Source organism: Schistocerca cancellata, chromosome 7 (genome assembly GCF_023864275.1).
Source record: "Schistocerca cancellata isolate TAMUIC-IGC-003103 chromosome 7, iqSchCanc2.1, whole genome shotgun sequence".
In the NCBI taxonomy this organism is placed as follows: domain Eukaryota; kingdom Metazoa; phylum Arthropoda; class Insecta; order Orthoptera; family Acrididae; genus Schistocerca; species Schistocerca cancellata.
Window position 1 is genome coordinate 294,390,637 of NC_064632.1, and position 21,145 is coordinate 294,411,781.

The 21,145-nt window shown below is 43.4% G+C and overlaps 1 protein-coding gene across 6 annotated transcripts in view; it reads left to right on the forward strand.

The window, feature by feature from the left end:
• LOC126091990 (E3 ubiquitin-protein ligase HECTD1) overlaps positions 1 to 21,145 on the forward strand; it is a 349,712-nt gene that overhangs the window by 118,031 nt on the left and 210,536 nt on the right. For 5 of the 6 annotated variants that reach the window (XM_049907362.1, XM_049907358.1, XM_049907357.1 and 2 more), the window contains exon 16: positions 5,452 to 5,487. The exons of the other annotated variant lie outside the window; for it this stretch is intronic. In XM_049907362.1, coding sequence (XP_049763319.1) covers positions 5,452 to 5,487 — 36 coding nt within the window. The remainder of the gene's footprint in view (positions 1 to 5,451; positions 5,488 to 21,145) is intronic. 6 annotated transcript variants of the gene reach the window in all.

Consider the following 21,145-nt stretch of genomic DNA (forward strand, 5'->3'; position numbering starts at 1 on the left):
CATACCCACCCATTTACCTCATAGATACCTAATCGTCACTGTTGACAACACTTCCGTATACACCAACATCCCTCATGCCAATGGTCTTGCCACTATAGAACAGTACGTCTCCCCAAAGTCCCTTCAGACTCCCAGCCCATAGCCTCACTCCTCATACACTTTACTAACTATATGCTAACACCCAATTACATCTCCTTTGAAGGGAAAATAAACATACAAATCCGGGGCACAGCCATGGGTACTCAACCTTCCCTAGCTTCCTGAAACTCCAAACCCATGATCTGGCTTGGGTTCACTGACTATATCTTCATGATGTGGACTCAGGGCCAAGACACCCTGCCCTCATTCCTTCAACAACCTCAATGCCATCTCTCCCAACAGCTTCGCCTGGTACTCCTCAACCCAGCATGTTACCAACCTGGCTGTTGACCACCATCTTTCTGATGGCTCCATCCATGCATAATTTCCACATTAAACGCATTACCCACTAACAGTACTCGCATTTCGATAGCTGCTATGCCTTCCACACCAAAAAATTCCATCCACACAGCCACTTGCAGATTGAATACTGCAGTGACATGAACTCCCTTGCCAACATGTGGTATGTCTTAAAAAGGTCTCCACAGACAGGCATTGTTCATGATACCTAGTCCACAAATAGATTTCTTGTGCCATATCCCCTCACACACCCCAATCCTCCCACCACCCTCTTCATCAGTGGAACACCTAAACCACATCCTCCGTCAGGGCTTTGATTACCTGTCATCATGCCCTGAAATGAGGGACATCCTACCCAAGATTCTTCCATCGCCTTCTAAGGTGGTGGTCTGTTGCCCATGCAACCTCATCATCATCATCGTCGTCGTCGTCGTCGTCATCATCATCCAAGTCCATTCCTATGCCACTCCCAATCCAAACCCCTTTCTCTACCTACTCCTCTTCTTTTCTGTTACACCCTGTGGAAAACCCATGTACAAGACCTGCTCTATCATCCACCCAGCACTTCCTCTTTCACTCCTGCCTCATGCTTATCCTCTTATCCTACCTCATCAGAGGCTGGACCACCTGTGAAAGCACCATGCCATATGTCAGCTCCACTGCACTCATTACACAGGTTTTTATATTGGTGTGACTACCAACCAGCTGTCCACCAGGATGAATTGGCACTGCCAACTTGTGGACAAGGGCAAAGTAGAGCACCCTATAGCACAACATGCAGCTGAACATAATATGCATGATTTCAGAGGGTGCTACAAAACCAGAGTTGTTTGGATCCTCACATCCACCACCAGGTTTTCTGAGCTGCGCAGATGGAAGTTATTCTGACAACACATTCTCCACTCCCAAAATTATTCTGGCACAACCTATGATAACCTACTGTCCTCACACCCTTCACCCAAGTTTCTTCCCCTCTGCTGTATCACTTCCTCCCATTTCATGTCCTCTCACCCTAATTCTGCACCACTCTCTGCCAGTGCATCCACTGGTCTTCTTCCCCCTCTACTCCTCTCCTTTCCTGCTACCCCTCTCCCACAGCCTCCTGATGCTGTGCCTGGCACGTTGTCCATTGTCCTGCTGCCCTCATAGTCCCTGTACACTCTGCCAGACAGGCGTATTCTCATTCTCCCTCTCCCTCTCCCCCCACTCTCTCTCCCTCTCCCTCTCCCCCCTCTCCACCTCCTGCCCATCCCACCTGTACTCTGCTATGCCACCCCCTTCCCTACCCCACTCCGGATTGCTCCTTTTGTTCAACCCAACAGTTACAGTCTGGCCAGAGTGGCTAGAGATAGTGGTCATGTGTGTGTGAGTTGTACCTGTGCACGTGTGAGCGTGTGCGCGCGTGCGTGCGTGTGTGTGCGTGTGTGTTTTCATTTCATTTCTGAAGAAGCCTGTGGCCAAAGGGTCAGTGTGTAGCAGTCTTTTCATTGAGCATGTCTGCAGGTCCACGTCGCCTTTACGGTGAGTAGCAATGTGTCCTTTTCATAATTTTTGATGTGCTACATTTATTGTAGGTTGGTGCATACTTCACCAGTTACTTGCTGCTCCAGTCCGGATCTAAAATGATATGAATATGGTGCACAGGAGCCAAAGAAGCAGTAGATACCATGACAATAAATTCATCCTCAGTATCTGTTTATAATGGCTTGTGAAGGATAACCTGTGTCATGAATAAAATTCTATTACTACGTACCATTTGTATGTTTCTAGGCAACCAGTGGGTTATCTTAGCTTTTTCTATATTCTTCACTTATCCGAAGATGAACTTTAGTCAAAAACCAGTAATGTTCATAAGACTCATCTTGCACCTATGGCAGAAAAAAATATTCCAGTTAATTTATCAGCCGTTGTTGTATGGATATCTGAGGCTGTTTGTAATATACATAACATGCGAAATAAAACTGGCCTAGAAAATATTTACAATAAAATTGATGTGGAATTGGTCCTTGTTAATGAAAATCACAGAAAATGCTGGAAATCTCCACAGTTGACATTGATGCAGTGCTGGGCCTGATTTTTCAAATTGAGAAACCCATGCAGCAGCTCTGCCTGAGGTATAGTAGCAGTAGTGTTGTCAATGTTCTGCTGTACCTCTTCCGCAGTGTCACAATTATTTGAGTACACCTGACCCTTCAAAAATCATAGGTACAATTCATCAGAAGAGAAAGTAGGTGATCAGTGTTGCCTAGGAGATTGCACCACCTATGCTGAGTATCCTCTCCTCACCAAACACATGTACTCATGGCAAGATTGTCAATGCAAAGTGTACTGTTGCTCCATCTTACTGAAAATATCCATTCAGTCATTTATTTTTTGTGGGATGATCCATATACGACTTAAAAAGTTTCTTGGTGAAAGAATCATTTTACATTGCAGTCAACAGCCTTTGTGCACCAATCACCAATCCTGAGATTATGCAGTGGTTCTTCAAAGTTCTGGCTTGGATTTTCTGATGCATTATGGCGGGTCTTCTATATCCTGAAAGGTTGAACCAGGCCTCGTCTGAAGAAATGAAAAACTAAGGATCTAAAAGCAGTGATTCTGCTTCACTTGGAAACTAGCAGCAGAACGCAACACATGAAAGTTTGTGCGGGTACTTCAGCTTGTGCAGAACAGTAAATTTCTAAGGATACGGGTCCTTTTTGATAAGCAGTCTCTTAATATCTTATTGCAGAGATAGTGACTTCATTCCAGACTTTTATTAAATCGGGCAATGTATTCTGGCATTCAAACTATTTTTCAGATAGTTTTTTATTCACTTCAGAGCCCATTTTGCACTGCATTTCCACTAAGTTTTGCATTGCATATTTTACTAGAAATTTTACCAATACGCTTTAAGTCTTCAGCTCGTGCACAAACAGTTTCACACGTATTTTCCATGATATACGCTTTGCCTAATACTCGACAATGAATAAGTGCTATTTTTATTGTGAGCTCCATTTGTGTTACATTCAAATGGTCACTAATCATGTCTGCTCCTCTCACTCACTCAAATGTAATGATAGAGCGTGCTGGAAGTGTGCAAACATGTGAAAGTAACTGATTGGTCCCTAGAGATCAGTTTCCAGCATTTTATAAGATGGGCATTAACAAGGCTCAATTCCACATGTCTTTCAAATATTTTCTGGGCCATTTCATTTTGCTCACACCTGCACGGATAGCCGTACATGCTAAACAGCCACTTCCAGGAGGGGGAGGTACATCGCTACTTACTTGCAGAGATATCACGAAGTATTTATAATATGCTAGGGGTTAGGTTAGGCAGATAGCTTATTGTGTGCAAACATCATCTAAATTCATTAAACATGGAAGTGTCACATTCTATGTAAGCATGATGGAAAGAGAAAATGAAGTACTGAAAATGAATAGAGAGAAATAACATCGAAATTGCAAGGAGAAATATTTGTAGTAAACCTCATATTAATTTCTGTGATATGGAGTAACTGTCGGATGACAGTATTATAGCATTATAATTAGCATGCGGCAACAGAAATGAACATGAAATAAGAAAGACAGAAATTCTAGCTTCCAAAATCTTCTGTTTGTTTGACAGAATAAAGGGAAAGAGAGTCTGCGATTATTTGTGTATTAAGGAGAAGACAAAAAGACCACCTAGCTCAAGGGAGATTCTGCAAAACAGAGTGAAAAGAAAATGAATGATAGTAGGCAAGATTTGACAACCTGCAACGGACAAACATGATGCCTGGGCTCCTCAATTTTCTTCTCTGACTCCACACATATTTATGAACTCTTAAACTGACAGTCCTTGAAGTTACTTCAGTTGTCCTGTATAGAGAAGTTTGGTGCTAACATAATACAGGCTTGCCTGCGATCTGCACGACACAATTTGTGATACTGGCCAATTTCCAGATTTTCTGCTTTTGTTTGAAATGTTAAGCAAAAGCCACAGAATGTACAGGAAGAATTGGTGAAGTATGAGGAATATGTGAACTAGCGAGAAAAATAAAATGAAACAAAATTGAATTGGGTGAAAGAAAGGGAAATTACTGAACCAACCGGGAGAGGATAGTGACTTTTGTATTTGTAAATAACCTCAGTCCTGGATCTTTTCCAGGCTCCCTGTTGCCATACATATTAAAGTTTTAATTTGAAAATTAAAACAGCTATTATGTCTCTCTGCATACTGTTTCATAATTACAGTCATCGTTTTCATTACCCTTTTGTGCTAGTCAATTTAGCAACGCACCATTCACATCACTTGCTTTCTTATTTGTAGTGTTTCAGGGAAAGTACTTTGAAAATTAATAAATACACTATGTCCCAGTTGTTTTATTGATGTTGTTCCCCTTTTTACATGGTGGCTTGAATATTAAAGTTGTATTTGAGGAAAAACTACTAAGACATTTAAAAACTGAGAGAGAGGTGTACAAAATATGTTTGTATTGAATCCTTGTTTGTAAAGAGCAAACGTTTACTCATCAGACTCATCAGAGCTATTTCTGTGGTATGCTCTTTATGCGGTATTTGTTCTTTCACTTTTCTTGTTTTTAGTTATGCCATCAGGGAGCAGAAATTTTTTTAGTTTGAAAAGTTATGGATTTAATTTGTGATTTTACAGAAGTATTAAAAATTGTATACAACATAACATAATAGTTCTTATCTTACGGTTGAATTTAAATGTTGGACATTTTTTCAGATAAAAACAACCTTATATGGTAGCTGTTAGTGTAATGTTGTAACCCTTTATATTTTTTCATATTACTTGTTTCAGTTAAACAGTTATAACCGTCTCATGCTATGAAGAGCGTTTTAACATTATGACTAGATAGTTGAATGTCAATATACAGTTGCATATCAAATTCATGAGAGTGTTAGTGGCTTAATTAACATCAGACCTTGCATGCAGCTGTTTGTTTGGTTTTCTACTTCTCATATTTTCTCTAACAGCCTCCTCGGTTTCCTGTTACTAAATATACCCTTTCTTTCTCCCAGGGAAAGGAAGAAACACAGAAACGCTCACAACTGAAGGTAAGGCTCTTTAAATTTGGCAAGGTTTTCTATGAAAGGGGGGTTTAGGTGAATGGGACGAATTCGTGTTGCCCTTCTGGAGCCACATCTTATACAGAAGGTAAGTTACTGAAAGAACTCATGGATGTGACTTGGGAAGTTTCAAGTGGAAATCTGCATTCTTTGGTGTTCATTATTTTCAGTTGTCTCAAGTTCTCTGGAAAAAAACATTGCCCCCCCCTCCCGGGATGGAGTGTAGTATCCCCTTTTATTCCTCTTACCCAACAGACCACTTGTCATAGCAGTGGAGGTGTCAGCAAAAAATGTGTCTGGAATATATTCTTTTTTGCTTGAGGAGGTTGCTTGTGTTAATTGTGTTTATATTGCTCATTAGATGACTTAATGTGCAATGAAAAGGCAATGAGGATCTTTGTTTCCATAAACATCAGGTTTACAGTTGGCTGATATTGGTAAAATTTCACACACAATTTCTGGCTTTACGAATTATGGTAGTAATATTTTCAAAAACCAAAACTATAGTTTGGTGTTGAATTTAACTGATGTTGAGTATAGAATGCTTACTGGCACAGAATACCACAATAAATCTTGATGTGTAGCTGTTAATGTACAAATGTGAGCTTGAATTGGATTCGTTCCAGTGTGTAGTTCCCAGCCACTGCTCATTTCTGTGTATTTGTGTAGGTTTCAGCAAATCGTACAAATATTTCAGACCACTTCCTGCAGTAATTCGATTATTAAGGACACAATAGAGATACATTTGTGAAAAAGTTTTCTCAACCAAGTCCGTGGGTTACTACTAAATAAGATTTGAATTCCATGAATCTCTGTGATCCAGTGGCTGTTCGCTGTGCAGGCTTGTGGATGCCTTCTCCTCTTGCTGGCTGGTAGCTTGCTTCTCATATCGCACAGCTTGTTTGCAGAGTGTGAATCTACCAATTCTGATCCGTGTTGTGAAAAACATTTCTCCTTCAAATATGTTTTAACAGGTGAAAACTGCACATTTCAACTTCACAGGTTTGTTTTCAAATTAAATCATTTTGGGGGGCTAGGGTCAACACAGTATGGACTGTCAGCCAATATATTAATGTAGTACTCCATGCCAAAAAGCATTTATTACTAAATACAGATAAATTTTAATTTGGAATTTTAAACATAATATATTTCATAATAATGAAATATTGTGTACTTCTGATTATAACTGAGAATAGTATAAACATTTTTTGTTTCAATACACCAGTAAAGTTTTGACAGGAGTTTTTGGGCAACGCACTTAGAGACAGTGAATAAATTAGCCAGAATTCATACGAAACTTTACCTATGCTTATTATTCTGGCAGGCCATTCGTGAATAGAACAGGAAAGCAGGGGTGGGGGGGCTTCTGGAGTATATGTGTAGATGTACACTCCTGGAAATGGAAAAAAGAACACATTGACACCGGTGTGTCAGACCCACCATACTTGCTCCGGACACTGCGAGAGGGCTGTACAAGCAATGATCACACGCACGGCACAGCGGACACACCAGGAACCGCGGTGTTGGCCGTCGAATGGCGCTAGCTGCGCAGCATTTGTGCACCGCCGCCGTCAGTGTCAGCCAGTTTGCCGTGGCATACGGAGCTCCATCGCAGTCTTCAACACTGGTAGCATGCCGCGACAGCGTGGGCGTGAACCGTATGTGCAGTTGACAGACTTTGAGCGAGGGCGTGTAGTGGGCATGCGGGAGGCCGGGTGAACGTACCGCCGAATTGCTCAACACGTGGGGCGTGAGATCTCCACAGTACATCGATGTTGTCGCCAGTGGTCGGCGGAAGGTTCACGTGCCCGTCGACCTGGGACCGGACCGCAGCGACGCACGGATGCACGCCAAGACCGTAGGATCCTACGCAGTGCCGTAGGGGACCGCACCGCCACTTCCCAGCAAATTAGGGACACTGTTGCTCCTGGGGTATCGGCGAGAACCATTCGCAACCGTCTCCATGAAGCTGGGCTACGGTCCCGCACACCGTTAGGCCGTCTTCCGCTCACGCCCCAACATCGTGCAGCCCGCCTCCAGTGGTGTCGCGACAGGCGTGAATGGAGGGACGAATGGAGACGTGTCGTCTTCAGCAATGAGAGTCGCTTCTGCCTTGGTGCCAATGATGGTCGTATGCGTGTTTGGCGCCGTGCAGGTGAGCGCCACAATCAGGACTGCATACGACCGAGGCACACAGGGCCGACACCCGGCATCATGGTGTGGGGAGCGATCTCCTACACTGGCCGTACACCACTGGTGATCGTCGAGGGGACACTGAATAGTGCACGGTACATCCAAACCGTCATCGAACCCATCGTTCTACCATTCCTAGACCGGCAAGGGAACTTGCTGTTCCAACAGGACAATGCACGTCCGCATGTATCCCGTGCCACCCAACGTGCTCTAGAAGGTGTAAGTCAACTACCCTGGCCAGCAAGATCTCCGGATCTGTCCCCCATTGAGCATGTTTGGGACTGGATGAAGCGTCGTCTCACGCGGTCTGCACGTCCAGCACGAACGCTGGTCCAACTGAGGCGCCAGGTGGAAATGGCATGGCAAGCCGTTCCACAGGACTACATCCAGCATCTCTACGATCGTCTCCATGGGAGAATAGCAGCCTGCATTGCCGCGAAAGGTGGATATACACTGTACTAGTGCCGACATTGTGCATGCTCTGTTGCCTGTGTCTATGTGCCTGTGGTTCTGTCAGTGTGATCATGTGATGTATCTGACCCCAGGAATGTGTCAATAAAGTTTCCCCTTCCTGGGACAATGAATTCACGGTGTTCTTATTTCAATTTCCAGGAGTGTATATGTAGGGTATGAACTGCTCCCAGCTTAGTGCATGAAATGGTATGCCTTACCTAGAGCATCATCAGATCAGTGAGGTATTAATGTAGTCCAGTCAGTGATGGAAAACTAGGGGGAAAACATCATATACTCGCAAACTTTTGTGCATTGGTAGGGGGAGTGTAATGAACAACATTGTAAAAATCCTGACCATGAGAGTGGGAGGGGAGGGGAGGGGGTGATTAAAGGACACTGTGTTTCTTGGCCATCTCCTAACATTGGCTTCTAGTGAAAATGTTTTGCAGTACAAAATTGAACTGCATTAAATTTACTACAAAAAAGCTCCTTTTCATTTTTTCTCCTGGACTGATAGTTTGCATATTGCAGGGGATGGCAAAATCGTATATTATTAAAAATAGTGTTTCAGTGGTATAAAATTAATGTGTATTGTTAAATAAGAAGAACAAATGTAAAATGTTTGTGTCACATCTAAATACAATAGAACCATATTAATGGATAAGTTTTGTTCTGGGGGTAATACAGGAAGGAAAGGCAGGGAAGGTAGATGGCCAGATTTTAGTTGTACACTTCCCTCTTCCATAGGTCTACAAAGTGAAGAGCGACCAGGCAGTTTTCCATTTCTCTGTACCACCCATTCACAAAAATCAACTTCGCAGTGCCTCACAAAGTTATACTGATCCTCCCACAGCTTGCTTTAGAAATCACAAATCACTGACACAGTATGCAGCCATGTCGGGAGGTGTTTATTCTCCGTAAAGTGTGTTAGCGCTACATGGAATACAGGTATGAATTACGAAAATATTAATGCAAGAAACACGTGCGGACAGAATCTGTGAAAATGTCTGCGCACTGTTCTACATTGCTAGAGGGAAATTGATTTGTAGTCATCCTGTATGGCAGCTGTAACATTGTTCCTGGCAAGGCTACTTCTCCCACAAAGAGTGCCGATTGCTTTTCAGTTTACAGACTGTCTGCACCTCCCCAGCATTTTCTGTGCAGGTCTCTCATGTGAGTAGGCAAACTAACTTCACTGAGCTCGTGTTCGTATAGTGGACTTATTTTTAGTTCATTAAGGGAGTATTTATCTGAAATTGCTAAATGAGCTGTTACATAAATAAGCTCAACAACTGGAGCTGCTAACTGTGTACTACACTGAATAGCTTGCTCCAAGTATAACCTGCTGTACATATGTATTCGGCAATGTTGATTTCACTGTCTGCACTGTCAATGACTAGAATACTTTTCACAGCGTGATGGTATTGAATGCATCACCCCAGCCTCAGCTCTTCCAGCACTGAAGAGGCCCAGAGGCTTAAATTGGCTTTTTCTGAACAGAAATAGGTCACATAGGATTATGGAACTTCAGTATTTAAACATTAGACAAACAATACATTACAGCAGATAACTGTTCTAGATATGAACTTAATCACTCTCATTCCATCACACATATTCACTCCCACATTGCAAGATATACCACGGAAGTTATTGTCATTACACTAAGTGTAGCCCACTCTAAAATTGCCAGCAATTCCTAAATGGAAGTGATTTATGTTGTTACGGTGAGAGAAGCGCAGTAACTTTCTGGTCATTCGTTAATTCACCAATAAATACATCACAGTTATGTGGCTTTAGAACACGTTGTCAAAGACGACTATTTTACCACATGCTGTCAGTGACAGACAGCAGCAAGATATCACATTTACCAATACAGTCCCTTTCCCACCAATACTACATAGGTCTTGGACAACACCACACTTACAAATTACGCACTTTTCAGCCATTGTTTATAGGAATATATTTTATATAAAAGCTCATATAAATGCAAATAAATACTCCCATAGTAAACTTAAAACAACTCCACTGTACAAACACAAGTTCGGTGAAGCAAGTAGTGCTTGTGGCGTAGGAAGTCCCCTTTTCCAGAAGAGCGCTACAACTGCTGTACAGGATGACTAATAATCAATTCTCCTGTAGCAGTGCAGAACAGTGTGCAGGCTTACAAGAATCTGTCCATATTCTTTTCTTGGGTTTGTATTATTAGCAACTCGTATCTGTATTTAATGTAATCTTAACCCACTTTGTCAGAATGTGTCAATTGAGATTCAGTTAAACATGATCTCAAGTGACTAACGAATTATAAGTCTCGAGAGGTATTTATCTTTCCTCGCTGGAGATCTTGCTCTTACTGCAGATATCTCTATGATAACATAGGCTGGTGTTTATTTCTTGTCTTTCCATGTAGTCATTAATTTCTTGCTACTTTAGGGTTGTGCCCTTCAAAATAGTCTCCTTCAGCTGTTACACAGTGGCAGAGGCATTGTGTTTAGTCTTCTTAGTAATGGTGGAAGATTTCCGCTGAAATAACTTTCAGCCCACAGCTTACAGTCTTCTCAATGCAGTTATTTTCGTTACAGTTCTTCTGGATGTTATCGAAAGTACCAAAGTGATGCTTTTTCGAGGGGGTTTTAAAGTGTGGTAAGAATAAGAAGTTTTACAGGGCTAAGGTCTGGCAAATGGGAGTCTGAGAAAATTCAGGAATGCTTTTTCTTGCCAAAAGTTGACGGAGACTGTCACATGATACGACATTGTCTTGTGGTGTAGCATCCAAATACATACAGCATGTGTGATCACATGTGCCCTCATTTTCTTGGATCTTTCAAAGACTTTTTGATAAAAAGTTTGACAGTTTGTTCTGGAGGCACACATTCCCTGTGCACAGTCCTGTAGTCGTCAAAAAATGTATTCGGTCTTGCCTTCTCGGGACAGGGAGAATTTCTGGTGTGTCACTTAAGAATTCGACATTTTGTCTCCAAGTCAGATTTGAAAATCCACGATTTGTGACACGTGATAATGCAACCGAAGAATTCTGCCTCTCTGAAGGTTGTACAGAATATCGAGACACCCACATCTCGCTCACTGTACTTTGTTTCGACTGAAGAAATTCTATTTAACAATCTTTTGTGCATGTCCTGATCTAGTATTAAAACTGAAGGACACTGAAGCTGTTCAAATTTTACTCATCATTGATCATTCTCTTACTCAGTTATTTGCCAATCTGTTCGCATTACACGTTTAATTCCTTCTATATTGTTGTCTTGTTAGAGTTCTCTGCATTTGAGCTTCTTGTCTCACTTCTTACCAATCTGCTTAAAAGGGTAAGTGGCAACTTACACCTGTGCCCTGGGTAGGGAATGTTTTCCTTGAGCTCTTTGTAACTGTTCATAATGTATAATAGTGGCTTTTCCAGCTTCACACAAAATTTGATAATGCAGTTTTGGTCATACTTTGCCATCCCTCATCCTCAATGCACTTGACAAAAATAGCTTCACTTCTAATGCTCCCCAAGTTCAAGCTGGTACTCAGACAAAGTTGTACCAAAGGAATGTGATGGCAAGGTGACATAGGAAAGAGCCTAATTATCATGATATTAAAACTGCAAAAAAATCTTCCTTACAGGAGTGTTTACACTCACTTACTCTTTTCATGGACTGTCAGCAAATGTAATTGGAAGGGAGTGCAATAGAACTGTGCACACAAATTTCACCAAATGACACAGCATACATGGTTTGTGGGTACAGGTATAATAGGTACAGATATAGTACTTCAGTTGGGATAAAATGTGTTTCCAAATTTATCTCACCAACCTAATATAACACAGTTTTAAGTGTTTGCTTACGCACAGGTCCTTCTTGAAGATTTGTGTCTCATACGCTGTAGCTTTCTCTTGCCTGTTGTGCAACAATGAAAAGTAAAGATGTCGTTCTTAAGATTCTGTACCACAGTTGGTAAAAATGTTGTCTGTCTGTCCATCCCTGTTAAAAATCTTTTTCTCAGGAACAGATAGATGTATAAAGTTCAAATTTGTCACGTACTGAGGTATACAGTCCATTGCCGGTGTAAAGATTGAAGCTTTTAAGTCAGTGCAATCAGAAGATATGGCCATTTGTATCACATAGTTTATTACTTGCAAAGTTACTCATCAGAAACTATAGAGTATTTTCTGTTGGTCTAAAATCATTAAATAGGGGAAAAATCATAGAGATTCTCTATTCCAGGGTTGGGTGAACTATCTACGTACATAATTAAGTTTGTACGGAACCCTCATAGTGAGAGCCCTACTTGCGTCTGGCCTCTTTTGTTAAGCATCTCGTGATGGGAGCATATATTTTGTCTGGGTAGTTTACACATTTCATCAAACTCAACTAAGTCTGTATATTATTGGGAGGCTGCAGAAATGATCAATTTTAAGGATTTCTCCTCAGTCTGCTCACAAGAAAGCGAGATTCGTATCTCTTGTACTGTAACTTCCTTGGCAGATTTTTTGTGAAGCTAATATTAGAATGTTTTGTACCACTCTGTCTGTCTGTCACTGTTTTGATGGTGTTTTTTTAGTGTCTGCTTAAGGGCATATTAACCATACGACAACTAATGGAGTCGAAACATTATGAACAAATATAGAAATGTGGGTTAGGGTAAGCTGTGTACTCCCACATCTTGCTGATCCTTGAATCAGGTTGAAGGCTCATTCATTCTTTTTGTTCTGTCAGTAACTATTCATGATTTGGTGAGTGGACCTTTTCCATAAAACTCCTTTTTTTTCCAGTCCAAACGAACACCACAGTAAAATTGTGTTGAAGGAAGTTGCATAGGGTGATATCTTACAGAGATAGGTTGAAACCCAATGGAACACTATTTGTTATCCATGTCATATTTTTTATTAAGTAATTTGTCTACCAGATAACTCTGAGGAAGTTGATTTCCTTATTTCTGTTTTTATTAGGAAGTGGGTGGTATCCAAACTCTTTCTGTTGTAAATTTTACTTGAACATAAATGCAGATACTAGCCAAACCTGTTGAGTGCACTGTTGTATTTGACCAAAAATGGCACCTTCGCAGTGTTCTGTATAGTTGTAAGAGCATTATCTTGGGAGAAGCAATTTTGAAAGTGAACAAATTGTTAATGCTTGTTTGGTGGGTGCATCTGTAATCAAGATAGCTAAAGCATTTGGTGTTTCCAGAGCACAATATCAAAGAGTTGTACCCCATACAGGGAAAGTGGAAAAACATTGTCCACTAAGTCACAAAGCGTATGAAAGAGTGTTAAGTGACAGTGATAGTCATTGAAGAGAATTGTGATGAAAAATGGATGGCAGCTGAGAAGGTCATTGCAGAACTGTAAGTTGCACTGGCGAACCTAGTCAGTACTAAAACAGTGCTAAGGGAACTCTACAAGCAGGGAAGTGCAGGGCGAGCTGAAGGAATCCTAAAACCACACATTAGTGATGTAAATGCCTGAAACTAGAAATTGTGGTGCTGAAACCTTAAAACCTGGACTATGGAGCAATAGAAGAAAGTCATTTGGTCGGATTAGTCTGCTGGGATACTGTTTCCAACTTTTGGCATAATTTATGTCTGAAGAGTGTGACATTGTGCCAATTCGGTGGTGATTTGGGCAGCCTTATCATGGTATTTCATGGCTGCAAGCTCGTGTTACTGCCAAGGATTATGTGCCATCCCACAATATAGTGTTTGTTTGCCTATGGTGATGCGGTGTTCCAAGATGACAGGGCTTTTGTATCCCGCCTCGAAGGCGGCGTGTGGGTCTGCTCCTGAAAACTGAAAGGTTGGCCGAATGTAGGAAGTGAGTAGGAGCAGGAAAAGGTAAGACACGTTGGTACTGCGTTTCAACTTATAGATATTTACTATAGGCAAAAAACAAGTTAATAAATGGTTACATAACTTTGCAATGAGGTGCGAAGTGTCGCGGCCGTCTGCTCTTGATCAAATGGGCAGAATCTGGAGCGAAGCTCGTAGAGCTCTCCAGCTCTGGCTAGAGTGCGCTGTCGTTGGTGTCTGTCATAGTGCCAACTTAAGAACTTGTATTTACGCCATAGCGTCGTAGCTATCGATACCACAAGGGCCACACAGTTCTTATAATCCAGGACTGGTTTTGTGAACACAAGGATGAATTGTCACATCTTCTCTGGCCTCCTCAGTTAATAGATACCAGTATTATCGAGACTTTGTGGTCTACTTTGGAGAGAAGTGTGCACAATCACTATACATTTTAGTCATCGTTATCTGAACTTGCCCCTAACTTTCAGAAAGAATGGTATAAGATTCACTTAGAAACCATACTCAACCTGTAACTTTATCCATTCTGAGATGACGGGAAGTGGTTTTGAATGCCAGTAGTTTTTCCACATCGTAATAGGTGTGGTAATGTGTTGTTTTTTCAGTGTTTACATATTGTTATCTGCGTTGTGTATGTAAAAAGGCCCATCAAATAGATTTCAGCTTAGAGTTCTTGTACAACTGGGTGAAGTTTTGTTGTTGTTGTTGTTGTTGTTGCTGTTGTCGTCGTCAGTCCTGAGACTGGTTTGATGCAGCTCTCCATGCTACTCTATCCTGCGCAAGCTTCTTCATCTCCCACCCCCCTGCGGGTCCGGGGATTAGAATAGGCCCGAGGTATTCCTGCCTGTCGTAAGAGGCGACTAAAAGGAGTCCATCCTCCTCACGGGGGTAGTTAGCGCCTGCGTCCGGAGACGGACGGTTCCACGACCTATGATTGTGGTCTTTTTGGTTTTTCACTTTTCGTTTCTTCCTTACTTTTGTTGGTTCATTTCTTTGCTCTTCTCCACCTCACTGTCTTCCTTACTCTTTCCCTTGACTTCTCCTTGCCTTCTCATTGCCTTCTTCTCCTTGCCTTCTTCTCCTTGCCTTCTCATTGCCTTCTTCTCCTTGCCTTCTCATTGCCTTCTTCTCCTTGCCTTCTCTGGTCTCCGCCTCAGCGTTTGAGACAGTCTGTCCTCTTTCTCCCTCTCTCTCTTCTTTTTCCTCTTCTTCTTTCCTCCCTGTGCGTGCCTGAAGGCCGACCCACGCGTTCGCACGCGTAGCCGGTGACGGGGTAACGCGTAAGTCCCCGCCCTGGGTAGACATGTAAGGCACGTGCGTACCCCCTGGTAAAGGCCAGGCCCGGGGAGGGGTGATTGCCTGAGCTGATACCTTCTGACCATGCCGATTGGTCCCTCCGTCTGTTTCTCGGGAGGTGTGACCTGAGGTGTAAACATTCACCTAAGGCGGGAGTGCCCTCTGAGAGGGTCCCCACAAGGAAGGAGCGCGCCATCGGAGACGCTGGCAATCATGGGGATTCCTCCGCAATGGATTCTACTCCATCGCTTTCGGCTTCTGCCCAAAAACGGAAACGTGACCAGCCACCAGTGACAAAAGTACTACCGCCTGTCCCACAGTTCCACGTCGTTTCTCGATCTGAGGACGGACAGGATTTTTCCTCTGTCAACCCTTTCGTTATCCAGAAGGGCGTAGATGCCATAGCCGGATCTGTCAAATCTTGTACCAGGTTGCGTAACGGTACCTTATTACTAGAAACTGAGAGTGCCTTTCAGGCACAAAAATTGCCTCGGGCCACACTCCTGTACACGTTCCCTGTCCGGGTGGAGGCCCACCGAACTTTGAATTCATCTCGTGGTGTAGTCTATACTAGCTCCCTCGACGGATTGACTGACGAGGAGATTCAATCTTTCCTCGCTGAGCAGGGCGTGACGGCTGTCCATAGGGTCATGAAAAAGGTCAACAATGACCTTGTACCGACCCGGACACTTTTCTTGACCTTCGATAGTGTTAAGCTGCCATCGCGCATCAAGGCGGGCTACGAGGTTATTTCTGTTCGCCCCTATGTCCCGACACCTACGCGCTGCTACCAGTGTCAGCGTTTTAATCACACTCGTCAGTCTTGTTCCAATGCGGCTAAATGTGTCACTTGTGGCAGGGACGCCCATGAGGGTGACTGTCCACCTCCGTCTCCTCGTTGTGTGAACTGTCAGGGTGACCATGCCCCATCCTCCCGCGACTGTCCTGTCTATAAGGAAGAACGCTGTATCCAAGAAATTCGGGTCAAAGAGAAAGTGTCCACCTCGGCTGCTCGCAAGCTATGGGCTAGTAGGAAGCCCGCGCTGCTCCCAGCGGGGAAATACAGTACTGTCCTTGCCTCTTCTCGGACTACCAGGGAGGTAGCCACCCAGACATGCGATCTGACCTTCAGCACCACGGTCGTCCGTTCGGCCAGTGCTAAGATCGCGCGGTCGACGTCTCCTCTTCCTCCCATCACCCCACAGACACCAGCCCCTTCATCAGCTTCTGCTAAGACGAAGACCCCGAAGTCAGATGCACGGGCCTTCAAGAAGGATCCATCCCGTGCAGACTTCCTATGTACCTCGACCTCCCAGCCTTCGACCAGTACTTCCACCAAACGTCCTTCCAAAAAGGCTCATAGGAAGCACAGTTCTCCTTCTCCGCCACGGCGCATTTCTTCTCCTGCGCCACCCAGCGGTTGCCGCCCCAGGCCGTCATCCGTTTCGCCTGGCCGCACCGCTGGTAGCCGTACATCTGGCCGTTCACCGGCGGAGGAAGCTCCCCCTCCCGGCCATCCTCCCGAGATGGCCAATGAACCTATAGACCCAATGGACGATGACTGTCCGCCTACTGATAGCGGCGGCAGTGCACGCTCGAAGCCAGGCCCTCAGCGGCCTTCGAGGTGACCCCTTCCTTCATCTTCCTTTTCTTACGATCGCACTTATTCACTGGAATATTCCGTAGAGAGTCTTCATGCTGACGCTGGCGAATTGCCACTCACCTACCCGCGCGATATACTGCTTTGTCGGTATGCCTGTCGGCTACTGTCAATGCCCGACCATCCGTCTTATTGTTCCTTTTTTTGACGACTCTCTTGACCACCAATACGGGTTGTATGTCTCTGCCCTGCTACCCCCTGGAGTTCGCTTTCGTCACCTCCTTCAACACCTTAATTTTTCACTCCCTGCAACCTTTCGAGTGGGCGAGAGCCACACGCCACCTTGGCTCCAGGCTCAGGTCCGCGTTCACCTTGACCTCAGCTCGCTCCCAAAAGAGGTCACCCCCGGTTCGGTCTACCACTCCCATTTTTTGGAACTTAGTTCGAAGTTCATCAACATGACTTTCATTTATACAGATGGCTCTAAGACCAATGACGGGGTCGGGTGTTCCTTTATTGTCGGGGCACAAAGTTTCAAATACCGGCTCCACGGCCATTGTTCGGTCTTCACAGCTGAGCTATTTGCCCTCTACCAGGCTGTTCTTTACATCTGCCGCCACCGACATTCTGCTTATGTCATCTGCTCAGATTCCCTAAGCGCCATCCAGAGCCTCAGTGATCCGTACCCGGTTCACCCTTTTGTACACCGGATCCAACGCTCTCTTCAGCAGCTGGTGGACGTCGGTTCTCTGGTTAGCTTTATGTGGGTTCCTGGCCATGTCTGTATCCCTGGGAACGAAGCTGCAGATGCCGCGGCCAAGGCTGCGGTCCTCCAGCCTCGGACAGCTTCTTGTTGTGTCCCTTCGTCCGATTTTAGCAGGGTCATTTGTCGGCGCATTTTATCGCTGTGGCATGCCGATTGGGCTGCACTTACCGACAACAAGCTTCGGGCCTTAAAACCTCTTCCCGTGGCTTGGACGTCGTCCTCACGCCCTTCTCGGCGGGAGGAGGTCGTTTTAGCCCGGTTAAGAATTGGACACTGCCGGTTCAGCCATCGCCATCTGCTGACGGCTGCGCCGGCACCGTTCTGCCCATGTGGGCACTTGCTGACGGTTAGACACATTTTAATGTCCTGTCCCGATCTTAACACACTGCGCCTAGATCTTAACCTGCCAAATACTTTCGATGCCATTTTAGCGGATGACCCACGAGCAGCTGCTTGTGTTCTTCGTTTTATCAATTTGACAAACCTCGCTAAGGACATTTGATGATGCTGTTTTTTAATCCTATGCCTGTCAGTCTGTCTTTTATCGTGTTTTCCCTTTTAGTTGTTGTTGTCAACTTGTGCCTCGCGGTGCATTCTTAGAGTAGTCAGGGCGCTAATGACCATTGATGTTGTGCGCCCTAAAACCACAAAAAAAAAAAAATCTTCATCTCCCAGTACTTACTGCAACCTACGTCCTTCTGAATCTGCTTAGTGTTTTCATCTCTTGGTCTGCCTCTATGATTTTTACCCTCCACACTGCCCTCCAATGCTAAATTTGTGATCCCTTGATGCCTCAGAACATGTCCTACCAACCGGTCCCTTCTTCTTGTCAAGTTGTGCCACAAACTCCTCTTCTCCCCAATTCTATTCAATACCTCCTCATTAGTTATGTGATCTACCCATCTAATCTTCAACATTCTTCTGTAGCACCACATTTCAAAAGCTTGTATTCTCTTCTTGTCTAAACTATTTATCGTCCATCTTTCACTTCCATACATGGCTACACTCCATACAAATACTTTCGGAAACAACTTCCTGACACTTAAATCTATACTCGATGTTAACAAATTTCCCTTCTTCAGAAACGCTTTCCTTGCCATTGCCAGTCTACATTTTATATCCTCTCTACTTCAAGCATCATCAGTTATTTTGCTCCCCAAATAGCAAAACTCCTTTACTACTTTAAGTGTCTCATTTCCTAATCTAATTCCCTCACCATCACCCGACTTAATTCGACTACATTCCATTATCCCCGTCTTGCTTTTGTAGATGTTCACCTTACATCCTCCTTTCAAGACACTGTCCATTCCATTCAACTGCTCTTCCAAGTCCTTTGCTGTCTCTGACAGAATTACAATGTCATCGGCGAACCTCAAAGTTTTTATTTATTCTCCATGGATTTTAATTCCTACTCCGAATTTTTGTTTTGTTTTCTTTTCTGCTTGGTCAATACACAGATTGAATAACATCGGGGATAGGCTACAACCCTGTCTCACTCCCTTCCCAACTGCTGCTTCCCTTTCATGTCCCTCGACTCTTATAACTGCCATCTGCTTTCTGTACAAATTGTAAATAGCCTTTCGCTCCCTGTATTTTACCCTGCCACCTTCAGAATTTGAAAGAGAGTATTCCAGTCAACATTGTCAAAAGCTTTCTCTAAGTCTACAAATGCTAGAAACGTATGTTTGCCTTTCCTTAATCTTTCTTCTAAGATAAGTCGTAAGGTCAGTATTGCCTCACGTGTTCCAACATTTCTACGGAATCCAAACTGATCTTCCCCGAGGTCGGCTTCTACTAGTTTTTCCATTCGTCTGTAAAGAATTCGCGTTGGTATTTTGCAGCTGTGACTTATTAAACTGATGGTTCCGTAATTTTCACATCTGTCAACACCTGCTTTCTTTGGGATTGGAATTATTATATTCTTCTTGAGGTCTGAGGGTATTTTGCCTGTTTCATACATCTTGCTCACCAGATGGTAGAGTTTTGTCAGGACTGGCTCTCCCAAGGCCATCAGTAGTTCTAATGGAATGTTGTCGACTCCCGTGGCCTTGTTTCGACTCAGGTCTTTCAGTGCTCTGTCAAACTCTTCACGCAGTATTGTATCTCCCATTTCGTCTTCATCTACATTCTCTCCCATTTCCAGAATATTGTCCTCAAGTACGTCGCCCTTGTATTGACCCTCTATATATTCCTTCCACCTTTCTGCTTTCCCTTCTTTGCTTAGAACTGGGTTTCCATCTGAGCACTTGATATTCTTACAAGTGGCTCTCTTTTCTCCAAAGGTCTCTTTAATTTCCTTGTAGGCAGTATCTATCTTACCCCTAGTCAGATAAGCCTCTACATCCTTACATTTGTCCTCTAGCCATGCCTGCTTAGCCATTTTGCACTTCCTGTTGATCTCATTTTTGAGACGTTTGTATTCCTCTTTGCCTGCTTCATTTACTGCATTTTTATATTTTCTCCTTTCATCAATTACATTCAATATTACTTCTGTTACCCAAGGATTTCTACTAGCCCTTGTCTTTTTACCTACTTGATCCTCTGCTGCCTTCACTACTTCATCCCTCAGAGCTACCCATTCTTCTTCTACTGTATTTCTTTCCCCCATTTGTGACAATTGTTTGCTTATGCTTTCCCTGAAACTTTGTACAACCTCTGGTTCTTTCAGTTTATCCAGGTGCCATCTCCTTAAATTCCCAGCTTTTTGCAGTTTCTGCAGTTTTAATCTACAGTTCATAGCCAATAGATTGTGGTCAGAGTCCACATCTGCCCCTGGAAATGTCTTAAAATTTAAAACCTGGTTCCTAAATCTCTGTCTTACCATTATATAATCTATCTGAAACCTTTTAGTATCTCCAGGGTTCTTCCATGTGTACAACCTTCTTTTATGAATCTTGAACCAAGTGTTAGCTATGATTAAGTTATGCTCTATGCAAAATTCTACCAGACGGCTTCCTCTTTCATTTCTTTCCGCCAATCCATATTCACCTACTGTGTTTCCTTCTCTCCCTTTTCCTACTCTCGCATTCCAGTCACCCATGACTATTAAATTTTCGTCTCCCTTCACTATCTGAATAATTTCTTTTATCTCATCATACATTTCATCAGTTCCTTCATCATCTGCAGAGCTAGTTGTCATATAAACTTGTACTACTGTAGTAGGTGTGGGCTTCGTATCTATCTTGGCCACAATAATGCGTTCACTATGCTGTTTGTAGTAGCTTACCCGTACTTCAATTTTCCTATTCATTATTAAAGCTACTCCTGCATTACCCATATTTGATTTTGTATTTATAACCCTGTATTCACCTGACCAAAAGTCTTGTTCCTCCTGCCATCGAACTTCACTAATTCCGACTATATCTAACTTTAACTTATCCATTTTCCTTTTTAAGTTTCCTCACCTACCTGCCCGATTAAGGGTTCTGACATTTCACGCTCCGATCCGCAGAACGCCAGTTTTCTTTCTCCTGATAACGACATCCTCTTGAGTAGTCCCCGCCCGGAGATCCGAATGGGGGACTATTTTACCTCCGGAA